The sequence below is a fragment of the Agelaius phoeniceus genome, chromosome 9, assembly GCF_051311805.1.
Source record: "Agelaius phoeniceus isolate bAgePho1 chromosome 9, bAgePho1.hap1, whole genome shotgun sequence".
NCBI lineage: Eukaryota > Metazoa > Chordata > Aves > Passeriformes > Icteridae > Agelaius > Agelaius phoeniceus.
The window spans coordinates 18,487,803-18,513,563 of NC_135273.1; the positions used below are offsets into that span (position 1 = coordinate 18,487,803).

General features: G+C 41.4%; 1 protein-coding gene across 6 annotated transcripts in view; it reads left to right on the top strand.

Annotated features, from left to right (window-relative positions):
* LOC129122945 (WASH complex subunit 2A-like) overlaps positions 1-25,761 on the top strand; it is a 35,644-nt gene continuing 9,883 nt past the window's right edge. For 2 of the 6 annotated variants that reach the window (XM_054637079.2, XM_077183121.1), the window contains exons 1-25: positions 1-155; positions 258-362; positions 737-901; positions 2,399-2,464; positions 3,137-3,310; positions 3,968-4,061; positions 4,428-4,483; positions 5,285-5,332; positions 6,613-6,717; positions 7,248-7,335; positions 8,518-8,586; positions 8,939-9,051; positions 10,062-10,134; positions 10,912-10,968; positions 12,837-13,001; positions 13,605-13,738; positions 15,528-15,620; positions 16,122-16,226; positions 17,155-17,271; positions 18,638-18,801; positions 19,236-19,347; positions 20,098-20,283; positions 21,312-21,494; positions 23,543-23,671; positions 23,882-23,977. In XM_054637079.2, coding sequence (XP_054493054.2) covers positions 258-362; positions 737-901; positions 2,399-2,464; positions 3,137-3,310; positions 3,968-4,061; positions 4,428-4,483; positions 5,285-5,332; positions 6,613-6,717; positions 7,248-7,335; positions 8,518-8,586; positions 8,939-9,051; positions 10,062-10,134; positions 10,912-10,968; positions 12,837-13,001; positions 13,605-13,738; positions 15,528-15,620; positions 16,122-16,226; positions 17,155-17,271; positions 18,638-18,801; positions 19,236-19,347; positions 20,098-20,283; positions 21,312-21,494; positions 23,543-23,671; positions 23,882-23,977 — 2,697 coding nt within the window. In that variant the 5' untranslated portion in view covers positions 1-155. Of the gene's footprint in view, positions 156-180; positions 206-257; positions 363-736; positions 902-2,398; positions 2,465-3,136; positions 3,311-3,967; positions 4,062-4,427; positions 4,484-5,284; positions 5,333-6,612; positions 6,718-7,247; positions 7,336-8,517; positions 8,587-8,938; positions 9,052-10,061; positions 10,135-10,911; positions 10,969-12,836; positions 13,002-13,604; positions 13,739-15,527; positions 15,621-16,121; positions 16,227-17,154; positions 17,272-18,637; positions 18,802-19,235; positions 19,348-20,097; positions 20,284-21,311; positions 21,495-23,542; positions 23,672-23,881; positions 23,978-25,761 lie in introns of those variants that run through there. The other 4 variants (XM_054637081.2, XM_077183120.1, XM_077183119.1 and 1 more) reach the window with 4 other exon arrangements.

A 25,761-nucleotide genomic window follows, 5' to 3' on the forward strand; every position in this document is an offset into this window, starting at 1 on the left:
CGCGCGCGCCACCTGGCGCCTCCTGCCGGCGCTGCGGTGCGCGCGGGCGGGGCGGGTCACGTGACGGCGCTCAGCTGACCGCGCGCAGCGGTGGCGCCGGCCCAGGGTGAGCGGCGGGACCGGGCCGGGAGCGGCACCGGCGGGACCGGCCCAGGGTGAGCGGCGGGACCGGGCCGGGCCGGGCCGGGCGCGGGACCGGCCCAGGGTGAGCGGCGGGACCGGCGGCGGCCCCGCTGCTCACTGTCCTTCTCCCGCAGATGAACGGGGACGTGGCGGAGCCGGCGCCGGTGTGGGAGCGGCCCTGGTCGCTGGACGAGATCCGTAAGAGCAGCCAGAGCTGGTCCTTGGCCTCGGACGCCGGGGTGAGCGGTGCGGCCGGGAGCGGGCCTGAGCCCGGCTCCGGAGGGGTGCGGGGCCGCGGCCTCCCCGGGCTCGGGGCCGCGGGTCTGGGGACGGGCCTGGTGCGGGAAGAGCGCAGCCCCCGGGCCCGGCCGCTCGCTCGGTGCTTTAAGCCTGCGGTCCGGGCAGGAAAACTAAGTGAGGGCTTGGCTCGAACGGAGATGCAGAACGAAGTGGCTGACTTGGTCCTGTGTGTGTGCGTGGGAGTGGTTCAGTGTAATGTGCGTGTGTTTTGGTCCTCAGTTGAAGCGTATGATCAGTTCTGCCTGTCTTACAAACGGTGCCAAAAGGAAAAAAGAGTTGGATGCTGACTATTGCTTTCCTTTGTTGTCAACAGCTTCTGCATTTTCTACGAGAATTCTCACAGCAAACCATTTCCAGGACACACGAAATCAAAAAACAGGTGGACGGATTGATCAGTGAAACAAAAGCTACAGACTGCCGTCTTCATAATGTCTTCAATGACTTTCTTATGTTGTCCAACACGCAGTTCATAGAGAATGTGAGTGTGTTCTAGTACAACATCAAACTTGTACTTGAAACATTGTCATTGTCTCTTAATGTAGGAGTGATTTAGCTTTCTGGCAAGTCTGATGCTGATTTAGGGATGAAATTACTTTTAATTGTATTTTGTTAAAAGATATCCCGATTCCCTTGTGAGTGATGCACTATCCAATATTGGCAGGCTCCCTTTGCCTTTTCAGCAATACCTTCCTTCCTTGCTGATATGTGACCAGGAGATAAGAGTTTTGGTTTTAGAACTATGAATGAGTTGGGAATTCTGGGATGTCTTGGTTTATCTTCACAAGTTGCAGGAATGTAGCATTTGTCTGCCTTACTTGTCTAAATATGAGGAATGTTATACAATGCTGTAACTTTTCTTAATGGTGTTATTTTACTGTAAAAGCATTTGGTATTAAAGGTGTTGGCCTGCAGGTAGTTTTCCCCTTCATGTGGTCATGACAAGCATATTTTCTGGTTAATGTTGCAACTTTATAGATATCTCTATTTTGAAAGATAAAGCTAGACTTGAAAGCCTTTTGCAACATTGTATCACTAGATGTGTCTAATTAAGATGGAGAGCTTTAATAGTATTTCAGATTTTGGAGGGTTTTTAGCACTGTGAGTTTTATCAAGTGTTTTGTTTTGATCAGCGTTATTTCAGGCTATAGGTGTCTCATCATGGCATTATTATTGGAAGGGTGGTGGCAGAGGAAAAGATGGAAAGAAAACTGGATTTATATTCTGGGGGATTTTGGTGGTAGTGGGTTTTTTCAGTGCTGCAGTGTCTTTTCTGACCTAGCTTGGCTGTTCAGTATAATGATTCTGCTGAGAACAGTTTGTGCCAAATGTTTTAAATCTCATGTGCTTACAGCTGTTTGTTCCCAAATTAAGGTGCACAGAAATAGATCTTCATTTCTGATTTTCATTTTAGTTAGTGAGAGATCTGTTCTCTTCCCGGGGGATAACTGCACCTGTGTTTGAGGTTTGGATTTAGGTTTGCAGGTTTCATGGAGATCTTTTATTCCCCTTTTTCTCATTGTAGCTGTTCCTATAAAAGAGTGCTGGATGTGAGGGATCATCAGAATAAACTGAAGGTTGAGGGTTGTTGTGAAGCCTCTCTGTGAATATGGGAGGAAAAGCTACTAAATAACAGAAAACTAAAGTAGACAGCCTCTAAGTAAACTATAGGTTTCACTCTGAAGGTGTCTAGAACAGCTTTACCTTGGGAAAGTTAAAACAGTGCATTTTTTATTATGTTCAGGATAGTCTGTTAGCAGACTTGAATTACCTCAGTTGCATTGAGAGGCTGCCAATGGTACCTTCAGTACCAATGCATGGAGGTACTTGACATCATCCATGGCTTCATTTTTTACTGTGTAATGAACTAATGTGTAATTAATTACATATTAATAGTGTACTTTGAGGTGGTACCCATGGTTTAGCCCCTGTAGTAGTACATTGTTCTTACATGAATTAATTTTGCTTGACTTTTCAGAGAGTATATGATGAAGAAGTGGAAGAGCCTATTCCCAAAGCTGATGTTGGAGACAAAACAGAGCAGGTAGTTAACTTCAGCTGCCTTGAGTGCTGTCAGTATGTTTGCAGCCATTGTCTACCTTCTCATTTTCAAACTTGGTTTGCTTACGTTTACAGCTTACAAACCAAACTCCTTCCTTTCTCCTTGAAGTCTTTCTGTTGGACAGTGTATGTCACTCAGGCATAAAGTTGACGGTGATATTGGAGGCTACTACAGTGTGTGATCATCTCTTAGGGCCTCCCCAAGCTCAGTACTGTATCCAGCAGATAAGACTTATGCATTGATTTTTAAGTGGTTATGCATGTTTTTCAGCAAGAAGGCTTTGGGCAACCTTACTGGATGCACAGGTAGTAAATTGGGGAAGCAGAATCTGACTGGAATAATTCCCAGAAAGCTTTATATGTATGTATGTGTGTATATTACAATCTAGATGCATTATACCATAAGTGTCCCCATAATAGCTTAGGAGCACAAGTAAAACAATACTTGCTTGTGTGGATGTTTAGAACCTCTGTTTCTGGAGTGACGAAAATGAATTAAGTCAAGCAAAGAAAAAAAATCTGATTGTCCTTCTAATGCACACAGTGAAAAAACTTTCATTGTGCTGATTTGAAATGAACATTTTGAATGTGTGTTGTGGTAAGATGGAGTTTTAAGTAAAATGCAATGAGCATGTGTTTTTTTCTGTTACTAAAGGAAAAGACGCGGGAACAGAAAGAAGCTGATCTAATCCCTAAAATTCAAGAAGCAGTGAATTATGGGTTGCAGGTTCTGGACAGTGCATTTGAACAGCTAGACATCAAAGCAGGGAACTCTGACTCAGAAGAGGAAGAAAGTAACGAAAGAGTGGAACTGATACTTGAGCCAAAGGTACAGGGACCTGTTCTTGCTGGGTTTGTTTTGTTTTCTTGGACTTGCTCTTTGCTTCTGTCAGCTGTATTACTGCCTTAGTGTAAAACTGATGTTACCTAAACCTGTTGCCTAAAAAGAGGGTTTGATGACTGCATCTGAAGAAGAGCTCTCTGCTGAGCTTCTCCTTTTGTAACCTTCCTGTCTTGCAGTTAGGTTAGCATTAAGGTATGGCATCCTAAAGGAAGTTAGTTTATTGGAGTGAACTTTGAAGGGGAAGCCTCAGTTCCGTGTGGGAGTGGGATGTACAAATTTCATGCTTTTTAGGTACAAACCATATCTTTCTGGGTTGTTTTTACCATCCAAATAATTAAAAATCCAAGGTCCAGGTTTTGGGATAAGACTCATGCCTGTAGGTCTTTGCAAGGAGATTCTTCTGTTACATGGCATGCAAAAAACAAGTTGGGACTACACAAACAGAAGTAGCCACTTCGTTTGACGGTGTTGAGGGAAATGAACATCAGCTAGCCCACCCAGTCATATGTTGACTTGAAGCATAGGTTTGGTGGGACTCTTAACAAGCTTGTTATCTTCCTTGAATTAAAACAAGGGATGTAAGACTTCTGTTCTGAGGGCTGTTCAAAGATGTCAGAAAGACCTGATGTTGTCTCTTTCCAGGATCTCTATATTGACAGACCTTTACCTTACTTGATTGGCTCTCAGCAGTTTATGGAACAGGATGATGTTGGGCTTGGAGATCTCTCTAGTGAAGGTATGTTCTGGCATGACCTTTTATTTCTATGCAAGTAATTAGGTCCTAATCCAAGATTTTTGACTGTTTTAAATCACTGCTTTGGTTATCCTGTGTACTTTTCTTGCATGGTTAGATGCAGGCTATAATTAGCTGGGGAAAAAATGTTGATTATGCTGTAACAGCCACATTTCCAGTATACTCATTTACTTGTGCTTTGTGTATTAGAAATGCAAAGTGTTAAAATTTCATCAGCTTTCAAAGTTCTTTCAAACCACTCTCTACCCACCTGAATTTTAGTTTTCTTCACGGACTCTTTAGGTGGCTTAAACGGTGACTGCATTGTTCTGTTTCTGATGTTAACTTTTTTGTTTCCATTTAAATTAGAAGGATCAGTAGATAGCGATCGTGGAAGTGTAATTGACAGTGAAGAGAAGGATGAGGTAAGTGGCAAGTACCAGCTGCTTTGCACAAACATTCCTTGCATGTGAGGCCATTAATTACCTTGCTTTTTAAAGTTGCCTCTCAAGATAATACTGCACGATGTTTTTTCCCTGTGTTGGTTGGGATAAATATACTTTGTTATTGTTCTTATGCAGTGGTTTCCTCTGCAGCTTTCCAGAGGAACATTTATGTGATATTGACTCTAGCTGTTATTAAAGTAGAATACTTCAAACTGAAGTGTTTTATTCCACTCTTATTTAATTTTGTGAAGCAAATCAGATTCTTAAAAAGAATTGCATTTATGGAGAACAAATCTGTTGTAAATTACAGTTACAAAGAATGGGATGGAGACTGACAGGAACAAGTTTAAAGCTTTAAGTAATGCACCTCCAGGCTTAGCCTCATAAATGTGCTGCATTGGAATATCAGTTTCTGATATGTTTTGCCTGCTTTGGCTGGGATGTCTCTGCTTTGTAACCATGCTATGGAAGCAATCCCTTTCTCCTGAGGTGTTTGCTTTTGGTGTCTTTGCTCACTTAAAGTGAAATCCCTTTTGAGTTACTTGGATTGCATCCATTGGATGCAGTCACAATGGAGCCTGCTGTCCTTGCTGAATTAATGACTTTCTAGTGAGCTCCTGTCACAAAAATGGTCAGCACTGGGGGAACGTTTCTTGGTCAGATCATGGTGAGGGGATCTGAATGTCCAAACTTCAGCAAGCTCAGAGTTTCTGAGCCCTCTCCCTTAACCACTGGATGAAGTAATGTGTGATACTTGTCTCTGGGTCTCTTACGTTACAGGAATCAGATGATGAATTTGGAAACCCTAGTGAAGATGACCAAAAGACGGTATGGTTAAACGCTCCGGTACATACCTGAAAGACTTCCCATTTATGACACAGTGAGCATGCATGAAACAGGAGATGAGAGCTCTAGACAGTTGATTATTAGCAACTTTGTGAGGCCTGATTTTTATAACATTTTATGGGAAGGTCCTGGGCAGATGGCATTATGTTCTGAAAATGAACCTGTGTTGGGCTTAAAGACATACTTGCAAGCTGTCATTAGATGCAGAGCCTATGTGGGATGGCATTGCCTGATACGTCTTTTCCTCAGGAATAACTAGGGAGACATGAGAGTTCAAAGACTCTACTCCAGGAAAACTAGGCTTCTGTGGGTTCATTTGGTTTATAATTAAAAATCTAATCTTGCTGTGCAGGAGGCAAGGAACAATACAGTTTGAGTATTACATGGAATCAAAGATGCGAACAGTATTAGATATTTGAACAGTATATCCATTTGGATAATGAATGAGAAGGGAAGAGAAATGTTGAGATGGAAAAATTGAAGCCTGACTTTAGTAATTGATTTTAGATGAAGGAATCTTATCCATATTTAGATGTGCTACTGCAAAAGACTTTTCGGTGGGGATCCTCAATCTTGCACGATTTAATGCCAAAAGAGCAATGATGCAAAAAGCAGCCCTTCTTTAATCTACTTATTAATAAAGCAGTGTTGCAAAAACACTCAGATGTTACTTTAAGCTGACCTTCATAAGGTAGCTTTGTATGCCTGATGTATTTTAAGATGAGCAAGTATCTTTGGGTTGTTGGTGATTTAGTTCAATTATGGGTGCTTGCCTGTGCCAACCCCCAGCTCTCATCCAGTTCACTTCATCTTTTTCAGCCTCTTACTGATGTGACTGAAATCAGGATGTGAGCACGTAGTGTCTCTCATTCTGCTATGCACCCTAAGGACAGAGCAAGATGATACAATTTTTTACTAGTTGATCAAGGAACAGTAAGGAATACTTAACTCAGTGTTCATGTGTTAAGACTAAATACCAGGTCTTTAGTTTGTGCATGGTAGTGGTACACACCTTGTGAGGGGAGCCTATGTGTCCTCAGTTGCAGCATTCAGTAACGCAGCACAGGGTTGGGGGATGCTTTAGAATACAGCAACTCTCTTGGGGCTAGAAGCACTCCTTCCTTACCTTTCAAAAGCTGTGAAGTACTCCAAATTGGCTGTAAATTCCCATCCTTTCCGTGAGTTTGATTTGAATATTTTATCTAAGCAGATGAAGTTTTGTGCTTGTTTTGTATGTGAACAGGATATTAATTGTTTTTTAGAGGATAGCACAAATGAGTGATGAAGATGATGATGATGGCTGCGATCTCTTTGACTCTGAAAAAGAGGAGGATGAGGAAGGAGACTTAAATGAAAGCACAAAGCCTGTGAGTAATTGCTGCTTTCCTGGAATGGGAGATCTGACTTTTTATTCAAAAAATTTGTCCTTAGAGGGATTATAATGGTAGCTCTCAAGTACCTGGAATGGAATCCTGTAGGAATTGCCTCCAAAAATCCTGAGTAGTCTTTTAACATAATTGTTCAGGTGTTATGCCTTTAAACTCAGGGATTCTCACAGCTTAAAAAAGTATCAAAGCTGTCTTTCAAGAATATTAAGAAATGGATTATTGCATTTTTGTGAGGTGAAAGCCTTTTGTTTCTCCAGCTTACAAAGCAAGGTGACATTAACAACTATGTGTTCATCAGAACTAGAAATTCTGAGGATTTTTTTTTTTTTTATTCTTGATGCATGCCTAATCTCAGCTTTCTTAACAGAAAGCTGTATTGCTTCTTTTGAGGGCTTCAGACAAAGTCTAGACAAGATACTGTACAAGTGAGGCTATAGAATGCAGCATTTATAACTGTAATTGCATCAAGTTGCTAACTGGATCTGCTGTTACTTGTCCCTGCTGCTCAGAAAAAGAAGAGGCCAACATCATTTGCGGATGAGCTGGCAGCTCGAATCAAAGGAGAAGTGCCAGTCAGACAAGATGAAGAGTGTTCATGTGAGTTATCTCCCAAGTTTTGAAAAGTGTGCAGTAATGGGGGACTTGTGAAAGTGTGGGACAGGAGATTGTGCGTAACAATACATGAAATTACACAGGTCTATTATTTGAACATGTATTAGGTAAAAGCATGACAAGAGGAATTGCAGGCACTGTTTTGTGCTCTGAGTAATTCTTTGCCCATAACTCAGAATTGGAATTCACTGAGAGTTACAGTGGGAAACACATTGCTTTCAAGTTAGACAGGTCACTCTCAAAACACACAGTATTGGAAATGTTTTCTTTCCAATCTGATTCTCCATGTGCATGTTTGACCACATGTGCTTTCTCCTGTTTCAAGTAAGTTTGTGGAAGGCACTGGTCACTGTGGTCTTTCAGTGAGCTCTACAGTAGAAAACACCTCAAGCAGTAGATTGGTGTTTTCATGTGGTGTGAAGTGTTTGTTTTCTTTGCTTAAATGTAGTGTTTTGAGGAAGTTTTCCTTGCTACTGTCACTTATGATATTTTAGGCTAAATAATGCATTTACTTTTGTGTTGCTTTCAAAGGCACAGATGTCTCAACTATTTAGTCTTGGAGCAAAGCAGCAGTGGAAAATAGCTACCTGAAGTTGGGTTGGCAAGGGCTTGTGAGGCCGCTGTTGACCTGTAAAATTGGGAAGATGAACAGACAAGAGCTGTGTGTGTGTTCTTGCACGATTCAATCAATCAAACTAGGTCTGCTGATATCAAGAGTATAAAACCTACCAACTTAACCTGTTCAGTTACAGGGAAATCTTCCAGTCATTGAAATAACTTTGTAAGGCCAGAGGAGATAAAACTCTGGCTTTGCTTTTGGTAGCTGAATGAAGACAATAATAAATCTGGAGCCATTTGAGATGCCTGGAGGTTCTGCAAAGGTGTGGAACCTGTGCAAAGCTGTGTTGCTTTCTGACATCTCAGGTGACACTAGTCTGCATGTAGACAATTGTGTTGAACCCCTAGTGCCTGACAGAATTATTCTATTACAATTTTAAGTACTAGTTTTAGAAACTGTATTTCATAGAATTGATTCATCAGGCTGGTTCATGTGGAAGCACGGAGGACAGCTTGGTTTGCTATTTTTTTAGGTTCTTTTTGCCATAGATTGATCTCAGACTGTAAGTAAAGGTTGACTGGTTTTTCATTCTAACTTTCTTCTTACAGCCCTGTCATCAGAGACCAAAACAAGGAAAACCCCAAAAGAGAAGAAGGGTGTTAGAGTTCCATCAGATGGTAGGACATCCTCCTCTCGTGCTTTTGAATTTTGGGCTGGATTGTAAGATAACACTTAAGAAATCGTGGCTTTTGCTGTAGAAGCTGGGTGGGATATCAGTGAGCATCCTTCAAGGTGAATCTAGGTGGGGATGTGCATGTAAAAAAGGCTGTAAACACACTTGGTGAGAGTTCTTCCTTTATGTGGCCTTCTGCAGCAACCACATAACCCAGTCTGTCTTCAGCAGCTTCTCTCTGTGTCATGTTTATGAGAGCAGACGGAACCAAAGCAGTTTTTATTTTGGTTGTCTCTAATTTCCTTTCCTGAAACTTGATCAGTCTTACCAAAGCCCATGTCTCTTCTACTTTCTAGATGAAGATGATGACATCTTCAAGCCTCCTAAACTGACTGATGAGGACTTCACACCGTTTGGTTCACGGGGTGGCCTCTTCAGTGGTGGAACAGGCCTCTTTGATGATGAAGAGGTGAGAATACTGCAGATACTAAGAAAAATAATCTGATAGTGCAAGGCAGCTTTGTGTCAGTGAAAATTTGAATGAAGCCATCCCTGGTTACCTCTTGGTGACTTATTACTCAGACTACTTTCCTCATCTGTGTAGACATAGAACAGCCAAGCAGATCTGTCTGTGATTGTTGCCTGCCTGCATACACCTGGCCTTGGTTTCTGTTATCTAAAGTTAAACATCTCTGAAGGATGACTTAGCTTCACTTGTGCATTGGAGGAGGCTGTGCTATACCAGCAGGCAGACACAGCAGGACAACAGGCAAATGATAACAACTGACCAATGGCAATTGATCACTGACACCTCTACCACACTCCTACTTTTTCTGGAGTGTTTTGTCTTCTAGAGTTTTTTACAAAGACCATGCATTTTGAGTCTCCAGGTAGTTAACCTCTAATACCCCATTCGCATAAGAGGGAGGCTTCCAAGAAATTAAGTGGTCAGTACTCAAAAAATCTGGAGGCTTCCTGGAAATCCAGGCTGTGATTGTTGGAGATTGGTACAGGGCACTGCAACCTGAACACCGGAACAACTGTGGGAGTGTCCTGCAATGTTTTTAAACTGTAATGTATTTCCCTGCACATATGTTTTATCCACATGAAGTTCAGAAGTATTTTTATGCTTGCCCTGACCTGAATTTTTCTCTCAAACCTTACTGTATAAACTTCAGTAGGAAAGCTCAGAAGGGCATAATCAGGATCTAACCAGCTGTAGAATAATTAGTGGGAGTCCTTGAAGATGTGCAAATAAGAGGTCATTCCTTCTCTTCAGCAGACAGACTAGCAATCAGTAAATTAAATTCTAGAAGAGTGCTGCTTTTCTGAATGTATGCACTCAAGTTAACACTTGAGTGATTACCTCCTCTGTCTTGGCTTAGAAGTGAACATTCAATATGGAAAAATCAGCATCTGTAATTTCCTACAGAAACAAATTCACCACTTCCTTCCCTTTGCATTTTCATCTATGAGCAGAGTGATCTTTTTGCTGAAGCACCAAAAGGAGAAGAATCAAAAGAGAGAGAGGAGCAAGCCCCAGTAAGTGAAGGTAAGAACCAACAGTTGCCTCCTGTAGTCTTGTCTGTGCTGTGATTTATTACTGCTAGCAGCTAGACTGTTCCCAAACTAGAAAGCCTGGTGTAGCAATTACAGAGCAAGTCTCTTCTCCTCAGCAGTGCTAATAGAGAGCAACTGTGGTAAATTTTACATGTGCTTGTTTGCTATGATCTGTTACGCTCATACTCTCCTAGAGCTGAAAGGATGTCCTTACTGCTATTGGCAGAGCTCTCTGCTCTGTGCTGGGTTCCTGCTTCTCAAGTGTACTTTACAGGATCCAGTTGTGGGTTTGAGGGGAGCAGAGATTTCTTCTTGCAGACTAATTCACCTGAGTTTCTCACTAGCTGCATATCCTTAAGGACTCTGGGCACACATTCTGTATTGCAGAGCTTTTACTGAAGCACTGTATTTGATGAATTTTCAGATATGTGTTGGGAGACTAAGCCATTTTGTTGTGAATGTATTGAAGTGGTTTTGAGTGTGTGAATGTGAACTGTTGTAAATAATGCTGTATGTAAACTTGTAATGTGTTTATAAGCTTCAGTGTAGTAGAGCTGTTCTGTGGCGTTTAAATTGAAAAAAGTAGACTGTTACATATATTTGCAATAGCCCAGAAGTTCAAGAAGAATAAGTAAAGAGTTCTGAGCTGTTAAGAAATAAAAAGCAGCTCAGACAACTTCTTGGATTCCTCTTTTTGTGGTAAAGTTCCGAAGGCTTTGACAGCATAAAATAAGTGCATCCATTTGTATTGTACTTCCTATGATTTCAGCATCCTCTACAAAGTCCTTAAAGAAAGTTCCTGCAGGTGCAGTATTTCTGTTTCCAGGTATGATTTATTCAATAGCCAATTGCTTCATGCACAAAATGCTCTTTTCTTTAAAACCTCCTACTGAGGTTTTAAAGAAAAAACTATCCAAATACAGCAGCACTGCATTGCTTGATCATATGCTTAATGACAAATACAGATGCTTCTACCATGCTAAGCCTAAACTGCAGCATGTTTTATGGATAATCAAAGATTCTGGAGGAGTTTTGAAGGTAGGTGTCACTGATGGCAGATATTAGCAACTATGAGCTTCAGGTGTTGTGCTTTGAAACTTCAGGAATGTGTGTCACTTCAACTGACATTTTGCAGCTTAATTCTGCTGTACATGCAGTCACAGCTTCCACCTGTAGCCTGAGAAGGAACTGCATTACTGCATTTTGATCTTTCACATTTTATCATATTGCCTTGGGTTAGCAGAAGAACAGTTTAAACATTAAGTTCCAATGTTAAGACCAGTTTTGTTTTTCTGGTTTTGATTAGGAGGATCTGCATACATGGGGAAGAACCAGATCTATAACTTGGAGCTAAAAGTAAAAAAGAATTGTACTAAGATCTCTGTTTCTTATCAGAATCCAAGCTGATCATCACCAGTTGTTTTTTAATGTACTGACAAAGATTTCTATCAGTGCGCAGGCTCTTCACTTGATTGAGGTATCTGAATTTTAAGTTTTGGCCTTTCTTAATAAAGGTCTATTTTAAGACTGGTTTCAGTTAACTAAGACCTCAGTCAGCAAAATTTTTAGAGTAGGAAGTACCAAATGCAGAGTTTTTACTCCAGGGTCAATGATACATGTCAACAATGGGACTTCTAAATAAATGTAAAACTCAGTAGCAGAGTTCAAAACAGCAGATTGATGTGTGGGATGTTTTTATCCTTTCTTCTTGGAGGTACTGTTGTATAAGCAGTGAGTTTAGTCTTTAGTTGCTCCCTCTCAATAACTTGTAGACAGGCTTAAGTCACCAGAGAAAAGCCAAGATTGAGGCTCCTTTGCTATTCTGTTGAACAGTTTTAGGAACTCAATAATCTTTAATAAATAACCACATTTTGTGGCTGTATTCCTGTCAATCCTGAGGCACTTTAGAGTTGCATAATACACTTTTTTTTTAATAAGAACCTGCTGCTGATCAAAATTTATGCAGTCTGCTGACTTAACCAAATAGCAGTTGTTCTACTTTCTGCCAAACTTTCTTCAAGTATCTCCCTACCACTGTCTCATTTCCAAGCATCTACACATGAGAAGCCAGAAGACAGGCTGAGACCATTAGGAGTGTTTCAGATGATCACACACTCAGCACTGAGGCTGGACATTGCCACAGGGAGGCAGAAGGAGCAGTTGCTCTGGCTGGCTCTAATCAATCACTGCCATAGCTGGGGTGTGCAGGGACCTCATGACCAAAGCCAGCCTTGTACTGCAGGATGGCTGCTGGGCTCACATGGCCAGTGTGCCTCCTGGGAAGAGCTCAGTCACCTGTCCTTCCCTCTCCCCAGGCACATTACCACTTCACTGGGCCACAGTGGTGTGGTGCACTAGTTAGTAGAGTAGGATTCCGGTTTGGGAAGTCCATAGGGGCAGCAGTGTGGGACTACTGAGTCTTCTAGCTTCAACACAGAGCCTGGCTGCTGTTCCTAGGGAAGATGAGCAGGTTTGAGGAAGAAGTGGCTGCAGTGAGAGTGAGGGGCTGTCTGTGACTTGGCTTTATCAGAATGTGTCTAGCTAATGCTTTTGATGTGGCACTGTTGCAGGAGCGCCTTAAAAGTTGCTGAGATGGAAACTGTACCTGATGTCATTTACTATGGCACAAATTCAGCTTTTGGTAACTCTGGAAATGTTATTTTGATTTTTATTCTGCCCCCATCTGACCTGCAGGAGGAAGTGATGTGTTTAGTTCCACTGTAATTGGGGAAAAAGACAAGAAATCTGCAGCACGGAGCACAGAAAAAACTCCTAAACAACCTGGGAAAGTTGTTCTATTTGATAATGATGATGATGATGACTTCTTTGTTGAAGCAACTAAAAAGCCTCCAGATCCAGGTACCTCTAAAAATTTGTGGTGAAAGATTAAACACTGAAGGTCATCAAAATTCAAACTGGTAGGAACCAATGGGTTATAAAATTCAAACTTCATCACTGCAACTTCTGCTTGGGTTTTGAGGGGTTGTGGTTTTGTTTGATTTTTGATGTTCTGTTGTAGAGGGTTTTTTGTCATTGGTATCTCTTTTCATCAGAGTGACATGGGGCTGGTTTGTTTGTGCATGCTCTCCCTGACTTTTCTCTAAGGATGCTGCTCCTACCACTAGAGCAGTATCTAGACTTGAATCAGGTACAGGCTTTATTCACAGAGCCTTGAACCTTTGTGCCCAGCATTCCCTATTAGCAGGGTCTAGGCCTGTGCTAAGCCAGTACAAAACACTGCCTTTAGAGGTGCCAGCTGGCTCAGCTGCTTCACTGCATATTCTATCACTAGTGCTTTCAGGCAAGTGGTGTTTCACTTTGGGAGCTTGTCTGGCTTTTTCTCTCAAAGACTCCTGATGTTGGTCATCATTAAACAGTACGTTAAACAGTATCTTTTGAGACTCTCTTATCTTCTCCTCTTCTGTATTCCTCATTCCCTGTTGGTTTTGTCTCTTTATGTAGTCAAATCTACAGCTGACCTATTTGATGATGATGAAGAAGGTGATTTATTCAAGGAGAAACCTGCCATTCCTTCTGTGGTTGCTGTCCCAGCTAAGGAAACAGAAAGTCATAGGGAGGCAATTGTGGAAAAAAAGGTAATGTAATATAAATGGATTGTTTTAGGAAAAGTTTCTAGTGCAGTTGAAACAGTCTTTCCATATACAACACTATGAAAGTGACATATTTATGAAATAGGACTCGGTTCATAGGGTCTTCCATAATTTAGTGCTTCAGTGGTCCTTAAATGCCTTTTTCCTTTTAAACTTGGGGTTTATTTGAGGTTTTTATTCGTGTGGGCAGTGATTGAAAGAATCTTATTAAGGCAGGATTGAAATGAGAGCAAAATGAAAAGTCTCTGATAATAAAAAATGTTTATGAATTTCATGGCTGAAATGAAACCAGCCTGAGTTAGAAACCTTTGGTGTCACAGTTCTGTGCTTCAGAAACTGTCTGCTCTTAAACCAGCCACTTGGTTGAGACAGCAGCTTAACTGGTAACCCATAGCTTGTGTGTGTATTATGGGAGAGGAGGGTGGGTGTCACAGTTCTACCTAAGCATTTACAAAACTTGAGGTGTTTAGAAAACTGTTCTTCAGCTGAAAACTCCTCTAAGTTGTAGAAAGCTCTGAACATGATACTGAGCACATGCATATGTATGTGAGAGAGTTAGGAGAACCTCCTAATACCCACTCCACTTTCAGAACAGTCCCTTCAGGAAAGTAGTAATGCTCTTTGTTTCTAGAGTAGATACTGTATATACTCATTTTATGCATTCTGTCCATTGAGTATTTGAACATAATTAGCTGCAGTGACTCTTCTCCCCTCTGGACTGAGAAGCACAGTGCTGGGGATGTCTAATGCAAATTGCTGTAGCACTTTCCCCATATTGTCCTATGAGAAGCACCTAAGCACAGGGGCCAAAGCCAGCTTCTATTTCTGCTGCAGTGCAAGAGTATCCATGGGCAGGTGAAGCAGGAGCAGTGAGAGGAATCTTACAGCACTGGGCTTTCCTAGGGAAGAGGATGAGAACTGATTCAGCAGCACCCCTCCTACTCAGGGAGGGGTGGAGGAAGAAAGGGCTGTTTTATATTCCCAGCTTTATGACAGTAGTGCTTGGGTCTGGGATTATTCTAAGTTTAATGGCAATATAGCTGGTGGCAGGCTGGAGCTGTGCTGTGATAATGCAGGAAATGATGGCTGCTACAAACTGCCCTTGTCCTTTATGAAACACAGCTGGTTAAAAGAAACCTTTTCCTTTAGCTTCCAAGGCCTGGCATGAGTTGCTGCATACATTCTTCTGCTGAGAAGGATGGTGTGGCAGAGAGGAGGCCTGTGGTAAGACCTGCAAGTTACTTGTGCATAGCACATGAGTTTTGGACTTCAGCCCACGGGTGACAAGCTTGGGTTCTGTCCCTTCAGCTGCTGGGATTTTGCCATCAGCATGTCTCTTAGCAGGGATCTGTCATGGGTGAGGAAAGGTACTTCCCAGTTTAGTGCCTCCACTGCAACCATCCCTCTCTCCCTGGAGAGGGCTAAAGAGGGGAATTGGAGGCACAAAAGATAAAGATCAGAGAGATAAAACCCATTTACTTGAAACAGCAATGAGATAAGAAAGCAAACAGTAACAGCAGCAATACTGATGACAGAAGGTACAAAAAAGAGGCAAATGATTCCACTGCCTCTGCCATGCTGAGCTGACTCAGAGAGAGCTTCTCCTTGGAAGAGACTCCCTTCCCCCTGTCCCCAGCAATGACATGACGTGGTATAAAATAACTTCTGAGTCCTAGCCATGCCCCCTCCTGGCTACCGCAAAAAAATGTGTCATAGCTGGGCCAGCCCTTACTGAATCTAAGTGGGTGCTGATGAGTCTTTTTTTGTCCTAAAGAGTCAACCATCTTCAGGTGAGGACTTCAAGCCTTTGTCTGAAACACCTCCAAGAAAACAGAGGGGCCTTTTCTCTGATGAGGAGGATGCTGAGGTGAGCATTTCTTTGAGAAATCCCTACAGAAATCCTTGGCATCTCAGTCATCCTAACTTCAGTCCATTTGTATCTGGGGACTCTTTATGCATTTTGTTGGATTGGGAAATCTAACATCCATGCACATACTCCCAGCTGTTATGAAAATTCCTTCTTGCTCCAGAAGTGAAAGCTGATTGTTTTCCCTGTCTTCAGGGAGTTAAACATTAGTGGTACACACAGGCATAAATTAAAAGCCTGAAGACAGGAAGGAGCAGCAAATTAAGAGTAAGAATCATTAAAGACTGCATATGTTTCATTTTGGCTCTCAGCTAGCAATTAACCAGCAAAGATGGGAAAATCCCTGTGCAGTTGGAAATGATTGGTACATCAGACAAGGCATCCACTACTTCATAGACATTCTAAACATCTTTTTTCTTAAGGAAAAACACGCATGTCCCCTTTATAGTTCTTAAACATATGGCCTTGCTTTGCAAAGTGACATTTCTTTGGTTTGCACAGGATTTGTTTTCATCAAGTAAACCTGTGAAGTCCAAAGCTACATCTCTCCCCACCAGCAAGTCCATGACAAAAGCTTCACTTTCCTTGTTTGATGATGATGAAGAGGTAAGTACCACTTCCTGCTACTGCCTGTGTGGGGGAACCCACCTGCACTGGCTGTTGCAAATGCAGCAGGAAATACTGAGAAATTTACAACACTGGCCTTGCAAATGGAGCACTAAATTGCTCTTGCATTGTGCAGCAGTTCTGAGCATGTCGACAGTGGAGAAGAGTGGGAGTGGAGAGTCTTGCAAGTTCTTGAGGTCTTTTAAGTAGTTTGCAGTCAGTGCATTTCATCTCTGGACCTAAACATGAAGGATATTATCCCTCTGATTGATAGGACTAGAGAACACTGAGCAGTAGAACAAATATGAGATTCAAGAAGCTGTTTTATCCTAAACCTGTGGTATCTGTCACATGGATGACTTCTTGCTTCTCTTGTCATGGCTGTTGAATTCCTTTTTTCTCACTCTTCAGTGTGTAGGAATCGTGACTGCTAGTATGGAAACACAGGTCAGAGCATAAGTTTGTGCAACAAACCTTAAAAAAATTTGAATTAAGGTGTACTTTTTCAATCTTTTTACCCAGTGGTAGATGTTCAGCTCACTTAATGCCTGTCTTCAGAATAGGATTAATTCTCCATTTCATTATACATGTTAGAGACAGTGCCCCATTGTGTTGGCTGCTGTGCTACAGAATTGCTGAGGGGTGGTTTCGGCTCCTGGTCACGTCTTGTGGTGGAGAATCTGTGAGCCAGAACCAGGCTATGTGCTAACAGGCTTCTGGTCTATCAAAAGCTGTATGTGTAGAATTCCTTGTACCAGAATATTGTGTTAAACTTGAAATTGCCTTCAAAAAGCACCATTTCTGTATCCTACTTACATGAGAAGTGAATGGCAACAGTATCTTATGTGCTGATGATTTCTCAATGAGCTTTTCATTGTGGCTTTGGCTTCTGATTTTTTTATAATACTGTATTTTATTTTGTTTTAAGGATCTCTTTGGTGTGGGACCTGCCAAGAAGCACCAGGAAAAGCCCACAGAAGAGAGAGCAAAACAGTCAGGGTCTCTCAAGAAAGCTTCCACCTTATTGTTCAGCAGTGATGAGGAGGTACTGAGGAGTGAGATTTGGTTGAAAGTGGCTACTGGGCTTTATGCTTTATAAAACTTTTGAGAAGGGAACCACAGACCAGTTCTGCTGTGTCCATATGCCATGCTTACCCCAATCCCTTGACTTGTTTGCAGCTAAGGAGGCTGATCCTTGATCCAAATTTTCACAGGATCTAGGTAATAGAGAAAATCAGTATTTTCAATGTAATTTTAGAAGGTTTGATAGCAAATGAAGACTGTTGCCAACAAATCTGACTTAAAAACACTAAAAGGGAAAAATAAGTTAGTTCTTACTGCATTAAATTCTATAAGGAAAGTTTAGCAGTTCTAGATAGATGTGTTGAGTTTTTCTTTGTTTTGAGTTGGGTTTCTTTTGAATGTGGTTTTGTTTATTGTTATTTATATTTGCTTAAGTTTTGGTGTTTTTTTCTTTTTTTAGCTGTTTTGCTTTCTTAAATCTAGGGATGGTGAAATGATACATAAATAATTAGGCTTTCCATAGAGCAGCCCTCTTCTAGGGATGGACTAGGTATTATCCTCCATCTTAAATAAAAGCTGGAGACACTAAAGTAAATTAAAAACTTAAAAATTTAAAACTTGTCTGGAAACCTCTAAATTAGCTCATATGAATAGGATCCAGACTCTTCTTAGTCCTCCTACCTCTCAAAATTACTCTGTTGCATATACTTTATTACTTGTCCTAAATTGCTTGTTTGGTAGGCAACAGTAATATCTTTAGATGCATTTTTATCTTAATGTAGAATAAACCAAGTTCAAACTTTGTCATGCCTGTAATCCCTTTCACAAAGGTGGGAAACTGGGGAAAGCCACTTGAAATGCTGGGAATAGCAGAACAAACAAGCAGAAGTATCTTGTTTAGTGTGTAGGCTTGAATAAATGGTAGACGTGGGAGGAGGTGGGTGCCTGGGGGAGAACTGCTGTGAAGGAAGTAAGTGCAGCATTGAGCACTCTAGTAAAGGTGCCTTGAGTGTATATGTGGTGGGTTTTTTTCTCTTTTTTCTTGTTTTCCCATACATCAAACTTGCTAACTATTTAAGTGGCTCCAATCAGGTTGTACTGAGTAGCCCTACTCTTGTGACACTGCAGTTGACACTGACCTCAGTTGTCAAGAGCAGCTGTAACAAAATGTGTGTACTGTATTTTGCTGGATTAATATTGTGTGCCAGAAGGTGACCAGGCCCTTTGCAAAGCCTGAGCAATGTCACATTACAGTGGCTAAAATGCAGGCAGCTAAATAAACTAGTAGAGAGATGAAAGGACTGCCAAGATGACAAAGTGTTCCTTCTAAAGAAGATTGCACAGTGGCTTTGACCAAGACAAAAGAAAACTTGTTCCTTCTTTTTAAGGAACATTGGAATGTCTCCAAGCCAGCTAAACTTCCTTCTGAGGATGGCCGAAAAGAAGACCCTGCAAAACCACCGAGCACTGTCAGTCAGGCTAAAGATGTGAAGACAACAAGCCTCTTTGAGGAAGAGGATGAGGAGGATTTATTTGCAATCACTAAAGAGAGGTGACAATCCTGGGAGGGGAGTGGGGGAGGCATTTATTCAGAACAGCCCAGCAGCCCTTCCAAAACCAGATGGTCCCAGGCATATTGCAAGTGTTGGTTCCTGGTACTCTTGCTGAGGAGGAAGTAGGGGTGTGTGAGTAGGAAGGGGCAGTGCTGGGCTCTTGTAGCTGTGGTGGGTCATTCTCCTTGCCACCACTGAACTGGCCTTTCCATTTCTGTGCCAGTGATATAAAATCCTCTTGACCTTTTTTTATTTCTACTTCTGCAGAAAGCTTTGTAGACAAGAAAGAGTGTGTTAGAAGTATTGGGACAGTGAGGAAGTCAAGTGCTTTATCTGGGAACACTTGCTGCAAATGATGGTCCTCAGTGATGCTTTTAAACAGATGCAGTGCATGGCCATTGAATTTTCCACTTTCTTCTTTCTCTCACTGCAGCCAAAGAAAGCCACAGAAGCCATCATTGTTATTTGAAGATGATGATATTAATGGAGAATCATTCTTCAGCTCCCAATCAATGCTACTCCCTTCAGCTGCTAAGGCTGCAGTGGTAACTCCCCATTCTTTTAAAACTAACATGGAACACTTATTCATTTTACAGTCTATCATAGTTGTTAGGTACGGAATATAAGTCTAACTCATTTTACACAATGGTAACTCTAGCAAATTGGGAATGGGAACAGGGAAGACTGAACTCTTACATTTACACTCTTACTACTATTAGCCTAATGGAGACTTCAACATTTTCTTGACCACTTACCCTAAATTTGTTTGGTTTATGCTAAAAGCCCTTCCTAAGGATATTCTGAAAGCTCTCAACATTAAATAACACTAAAAGGAACAAACAGCTTACTGCTGACTCAGTATCCAGGGTTAACCTTTCATGTTACCTTACCCAAGATGATTGAGATGTGTAAACAGGCTTCTTACTGGCCCTCCCTATTGTGTGCTCATGCCATTCTCTGTCTTACAAGTTTAGCCTGTGATGTACTGCCTGTCTGGCTGTGCTTTGGATTTGAGAGTATGAGATGCAAGGGATTAATAGAGCTGTATCTGTAGTGGGGATTCATGTACATGTGCTTCCTGGCACTCTTCAGCCAGATTCAAAAACTCATAATACTGGAAATTAAAAGTCACAAACCAGAATGTCCCATGGGAGGAAAACAGGAGAAGTCAAGTATGTTGCCAGTGTCCTAGACCTCTGCAGTAGGCAAACTGAGACTCTGCTATCCCACAGCAACATACACTTTTTATATATAACCACCAATTCTGTGTCACCAACATTCTCCTGATTTTGCAGGAGAAAGTAAAACCAGCACAAGCACCACCTACCTTTAATGAAGAAGAAAAGGAGGAAAAGGAAGATCTGCCAGATGAAACAGTGAAGTCTAACCAGGTAGAAGATACATTGTGGTATTCAGAAAAGCCTAGACCAGCTCCTGTGCCTCAAGGAACAGATGTTGCAGGGCAGCAAATAAAGGAAAAAGTGAGGGATTTTCTTACATTAATCTGAAGTTTGGTAAAGATTAATTTTAAAAAACCCACAATCAAACAGTGCTGCTCTGCAACGGAATTGTTTTTCTGGATTGGAGGATAAAGTTCCTTTGTCTCCATTTAGCAAAATCACTTGTCAGTCAAACAGCAAATTTATTAAATGACATTTAAAAGTTGTTTCTTAACTGATGTCCTTGAGAGGGATTGTGTTTTTTGGTGGGGAAGGAGGTAGGCAGAATCTGTTTCCATTTTCCCTCCAGAGTGGGTTAGGTAATCTTCATTTACATGAACAAAGCTTTCCCTTAAAACATAGCCTATATTAATATATAGATTTTTCTTCAAGCTCAGTAACTTTGTTTCACCATAATGAGTGATGATTTATAAAGTGATGAATGTTATTGTGGCCTTCAGGATTGTGAATTTCTGCTGGGCAATACTGTTACAGAACAGTATTGATGAGTATTGAGTGTATTATTGCAGAGGCTTCAGCAGAACTGATCTTGGGCATAGTCTTACTGAGTGATTGTTGAGGAATTACCAGCTGATGAATTTCCCTTGTAGTTCTTACTCTTCACACTTTTCCTGAGCACATTTAAGGTTCTGGTAATGCTGTTCACTCTAAAGTATCCCAAGTGGTATGAGCTAGGTAATTCAAGGATATTGGCAAAGCTGATATAGTGCAGCCTTGTGGTGCACATGCAGCCTCACACAGAGATGAGGAAAAAGCCTTACACAGGAAGCTGCTTATCAGTAGTGCCATGGGGAAGGGTAAAGGAGGAAATTTGTCTTCCTTTCAGAGCTGAAAGGTGTGCTCTTTTCTTTATCAACTGTCTCTTGGTAAGCTGCATATTGATAATCTGTCTGCTTGGGAAAAATTAGTTGAATACAGGTGCCTGCTTGGTAATGATTGCAGAACTCTGACCACTGGTGGTATTTAACCAAGAAAGCTTAGCAGGGTTTTTGGGCAAACCAGAAATAAATAACAGGCTGATGTGTTACTTTTGTTTTCCTTTGGTGGAGCCTTTTACAGTAATATCTTCAGAGCCAACTGACAATTCAGATTTGTTTGCAACATCACCACCAGCTCTGGAGAAAGATGTGAAAAGCCAAGCTAAGAAAGTGTTAAGCTTATTTGAGGAGGAAGAAGAGGAGAGACTGGAAGATGATGATGGCATAAAAAATGCACAAAAAGGAGTTGATGTGGTGAGTGTAAGGATCTTCTTGAGCACTGGGAAATGATATTTCCATCTCTGCTTTTCTAGGCAAGGTTTTGTTTACATTTCTATACAGATGTTTTGATGCAGCTACTTGATTTTGCTTTACAGAACTGACTCTTCAGTTACTCCTCAAAGTCAAAGACACTAGGAAGTAAAATAATGTGGAGTTTTAAGCCTTGTGGTTTATCCCCTTTTTTTTTAACATTGTTACAGTTTGCTTGCTTGGTATATGCCTTCAGACTTAGATTCAACAATAATTATCTTAATCCTATGTTTACTTCTGTTTTTCAAGTGTGTTCAATTTTTTAAAAAGCTTCCAGCAACCGTATTATTAGTCTGGCTTTTCTGCTATAGTGTGTACCATCAAGAGGTGCACTTGGAATTTTCAGCAGCAATATCCTTGAATCCATGGCAATATTCTTGTTTCTACTTGATGCAAATGTACTGACATTTTTTCTGTAAGTTTAAAGTAGGGTGAAAAGTTATATACTATATACTACAGTGTACCACAAGGTTTTGTCATCTTAGTGTGACCATGTAAAGTAAGCTGCCAGTCCTAAAAGCTATGTACACTTTACTCAGAAGCCCTTGGAACTTAATGAAATAGATGACTGTTGTAGAAAAATCAGTTTAGAGCAGCTCAGCACACTGGGAGATGATTGAAAGAAGTCACATCTGTCTTATGAATTTGGAAAAACAGAAATCTATTCAAATCTTTCCTTCAAAGTTCTCATCTTTCAGCATATAGTAGTCACAAAGTGATTAAGGTGCTGAAGTGCAAAAATCAGAATGGTAATTTATGAACTTAACCTTTTTGATAGGCAAATCTGAAAGGTGCAACTACTTTTCTGGCTTATTTCAACTTCTGTGTGGATAATTCTAGATTTGCATTAGGTTTTCACATATCTGGGCATAAACAGTAGTTCTAGTGCTCTAAAAATGTCACCTGGCTTTTGATACGAAATTAAAGCTGGGGCAGAGAGAGACTGAGAATGTAATAAAGAAATTACAGTAGTAAAAATCATAGGAGAGGGTGTATGGATGAAAAGTGGTGTACTGGAAATTAAATTTAGGCAGCCCTTTGGGGTTCATGGAGACTTGAATAGGAATGGGTAGAATCAGGCTTTACTCTTATGAAGACTACTCTTGCTGCCTGGATTTTGTGTCTGATGTCATGGTACTGGACAGCCAGTTATGCCAGAAGAGGCATCCTTTAATTTGAGTTGTTTTAATAGAGACAGATGAGTGGTGAAACCCAGATATGGGCCTTTACCTGGACATTTGAGTGGGGCCTTTGCCTTTGCACCTGGGTGCCTGCAATGACCACGATCATACACAGGCATTGGTTTTGGTGCTGGAGCTGATACTTACTACTTTGCCAGGTAATGGAGGACTTACAGGATGATACGAGTAACTGCAGTCTTCCCCATAGCAGCAAATTTGAAAGTACAAGTTCTTGCCAAAGGCACTATGTTCTGTTCTTCCATGTGGGTGTTTGCTTGCTTGCACAGGAGAAGAACAGGGAGTCTAGCAACAATAATAGCTTTACAGGCCTTTTGTTAAAAAAAAAGTCTATTTTTTTATTCCTCTTTGAAAATGTCGCTTAGGAAGATAACCAAGAGATTCTCTTCCTTTGACTACCATGTCCTGCATCCTTAGCTGAAATTTTTGAGGCATAAAAGTCTTACTGGAATATAAACCTTACTGTACAGTCATGATAATATACTGAAAACCTTTTATTTTCCTTTTGAAGGAAGCTTTACAAGTAAATAGTAGAGGTTGGATCTTAGATCAGCAGACAGATATTGTGGTGAATATCTTCTCATGAAATTGAACTGTAAATACAAATATTTACATTGTAAGTTTTGCAAATTTGGTCAAAATAAAACATAACCAGCAGTTAAAGTTGTATTTTTGTTACCAGTACGGGGCTGTAGTGTAGCATCAGGGGAATTGTAACCTGCCTTATCATGAGGCAAATAACCTCCTCACAGAGGGAGTTTCTCACTGTGTGGCCCTTTCTCCTCCTTCCAGGCTTCTGAGAAAAGTACTGGGCCCAAAAGCACTGGGGTCTTTCAAGATGAAGAGCTTCTCTTCAGTCACAAACTTCAGAAGGACAACGACCCAGACGTTGACCTCTTTGCCAGCCCCAAGAAGTCAATGGTGAGTTCAAAGCCCTCCTCTGAACCTCCTGTTTAGAAACAGTCTTAGAAGCGTTCAGTGTACTGATGTTCCTTGTTTGGACACAGCTTAGAGGTCACTGATTTCCAGGGAGGGCCAAATGCTAATGTCAGTTATATTCTGGCATCATGGGCTGAAAGAGATGAGCTTTGAGTCTGTGACACACCTTTTCTTTGTCTTGTGTTTCTTTAGTCTGCAAACCGTATCCTGAAGCCATCACCTGGAGGAGGGCTTTTTGGGGATGATGATGAGGATGATCTCTTCAGTACTGCTAAAACAAACATTCCGGTACCTGTTTCTCTACTGTAAATGGCTTAAATAAAAGAGATGGGAAAGAAGTGTAGGGAAGGGATTTTCTCCATTTGTATACCCACAAGAAATTAAATGACTTTTCAAATCTTTTTGAGAGAACAGAAATGGTCATTGTGACCCTGAAGACATAGGGAGCAAACAGATGCCTTGGGTCTCTCAAAGCTGGGATGAAATAATTGGATTCTATTTCCTTTTGTGTACACCTGGGACTGGCTTAGGTGTAAGACAGCACACCTGAGCAGAAATCAGAGTAGTAGAGTTTGTTTTGTTTAATTGCTTAACTTGCTGATATTACTTCCCTGTGCTTTATGCATGACTGATGAGCTGTGCTCTGAGAGTTGTGTAATTCAAGTTTCTGCAGATTGGTTTGATCTCAGGTAAAATGATGCAGTGTTAAAATCCTCATGGTCACCCAATTGCTTTTAAAGGGCGAGTCAGTGCAGTAATGAACTAGACTGTGTTACAGGTGATCTGAGGTCAAAGTCCTAACATACATTTTAAACTGCTACTTCTAAATACAGTTATCTTAATTAAATTGAAACTAACTTTTACTTTAGTCTATATTCATGTCTATAGCTGGAAGTTAGGCTAGAAAACTGACAATAGTTGCTGAAAACTATTTCTTTGAGGACTCTGGACAGAGTGGTCTTAAGTAATTAGTGCTTGGGAGACTATATATGGAGCCTGGTTGCTCCATAAAATATAAAAATAGCACAATTCCTTAGGTAGCGTTGTGCTTTTATTTTCTCTGCTGTTTTGTTCATGAGGAAATATGTATGCATTTAAAAGTTTATTGAAACTCTCATTTATTAATTGTTAGCACAGCAAAGGTTGAGGTAGACTAAAGGAATGGAGGAATGGAAGGCCCTTGCTTTGCAGAGCCATAAATCAATGCCTATTGTTGTAGTCAGCTGACTGTGGCAAGATGTCAGACACTCACCAAAGCCCCTCCCTCACTCCCCTCTGCAGCTGGACAGGGGAGAGAAAATATAACAAAGTTATATATTTTATATAAATGAATTGAGATAAGGACTGGGAGAGGTCATGCACAAAATACTAACACAGGCAAAACAGATTTGAATTAGAGATATTAATTGAATTTATTTCTAGCAAAATCAGAGTGGAATAATGAGAAGTAAGATAAGACCTTAAAAACACCTTTCTCCCATCTGTCTCTTTCCCAGTTCTACCTCCTCTCCCCCCTGTGCAGGGAGATGGGAAATGGGAGTTTAGGTCAGCTCATCACATCTTGTTTCTGCCCCTGCTCAGAGAGGGGAGTCCTTCCCCTCTTCCAGCATGGGGTCCTTCCCACAGGAGACAGTTCTCCATGAACTTCCCCAGCCTAAGTCCATCCCATGAGGTCACTCTTTCACGGGGTGCAGTCCTTTGGGCATAGCCTGGCCCAGCCTGGGTCCCCCACAGGGTTTCAAGTCCTACCAGGAGACCTGCTCCAGTGTGGGCTCCTCTCACACAGTTCTGCAGGTCCCTCCCAGGATCCAGGTCTCCTAGGGGTTCCCAGCCTCCTCTCAGGTACCCACCTACTCTGGCTGGGTCTCCTCCACAGGCTGTGAGTGAATTTCTGCACCTGTGTGGATCTCCATGTGCTACAGGGGCACAGCTGCCTCACCATGGTCTTCACCACAGGCTGCAGGGGAATCTCAGCTCCAGCGCCTAGAGCACCTTCTCTCCCTCCTTCTGCACTGACCTTGGTGTCTGCAGGGCTGTTCCTCTCCCATGTTCTCATCCCACACTTTTCTGGC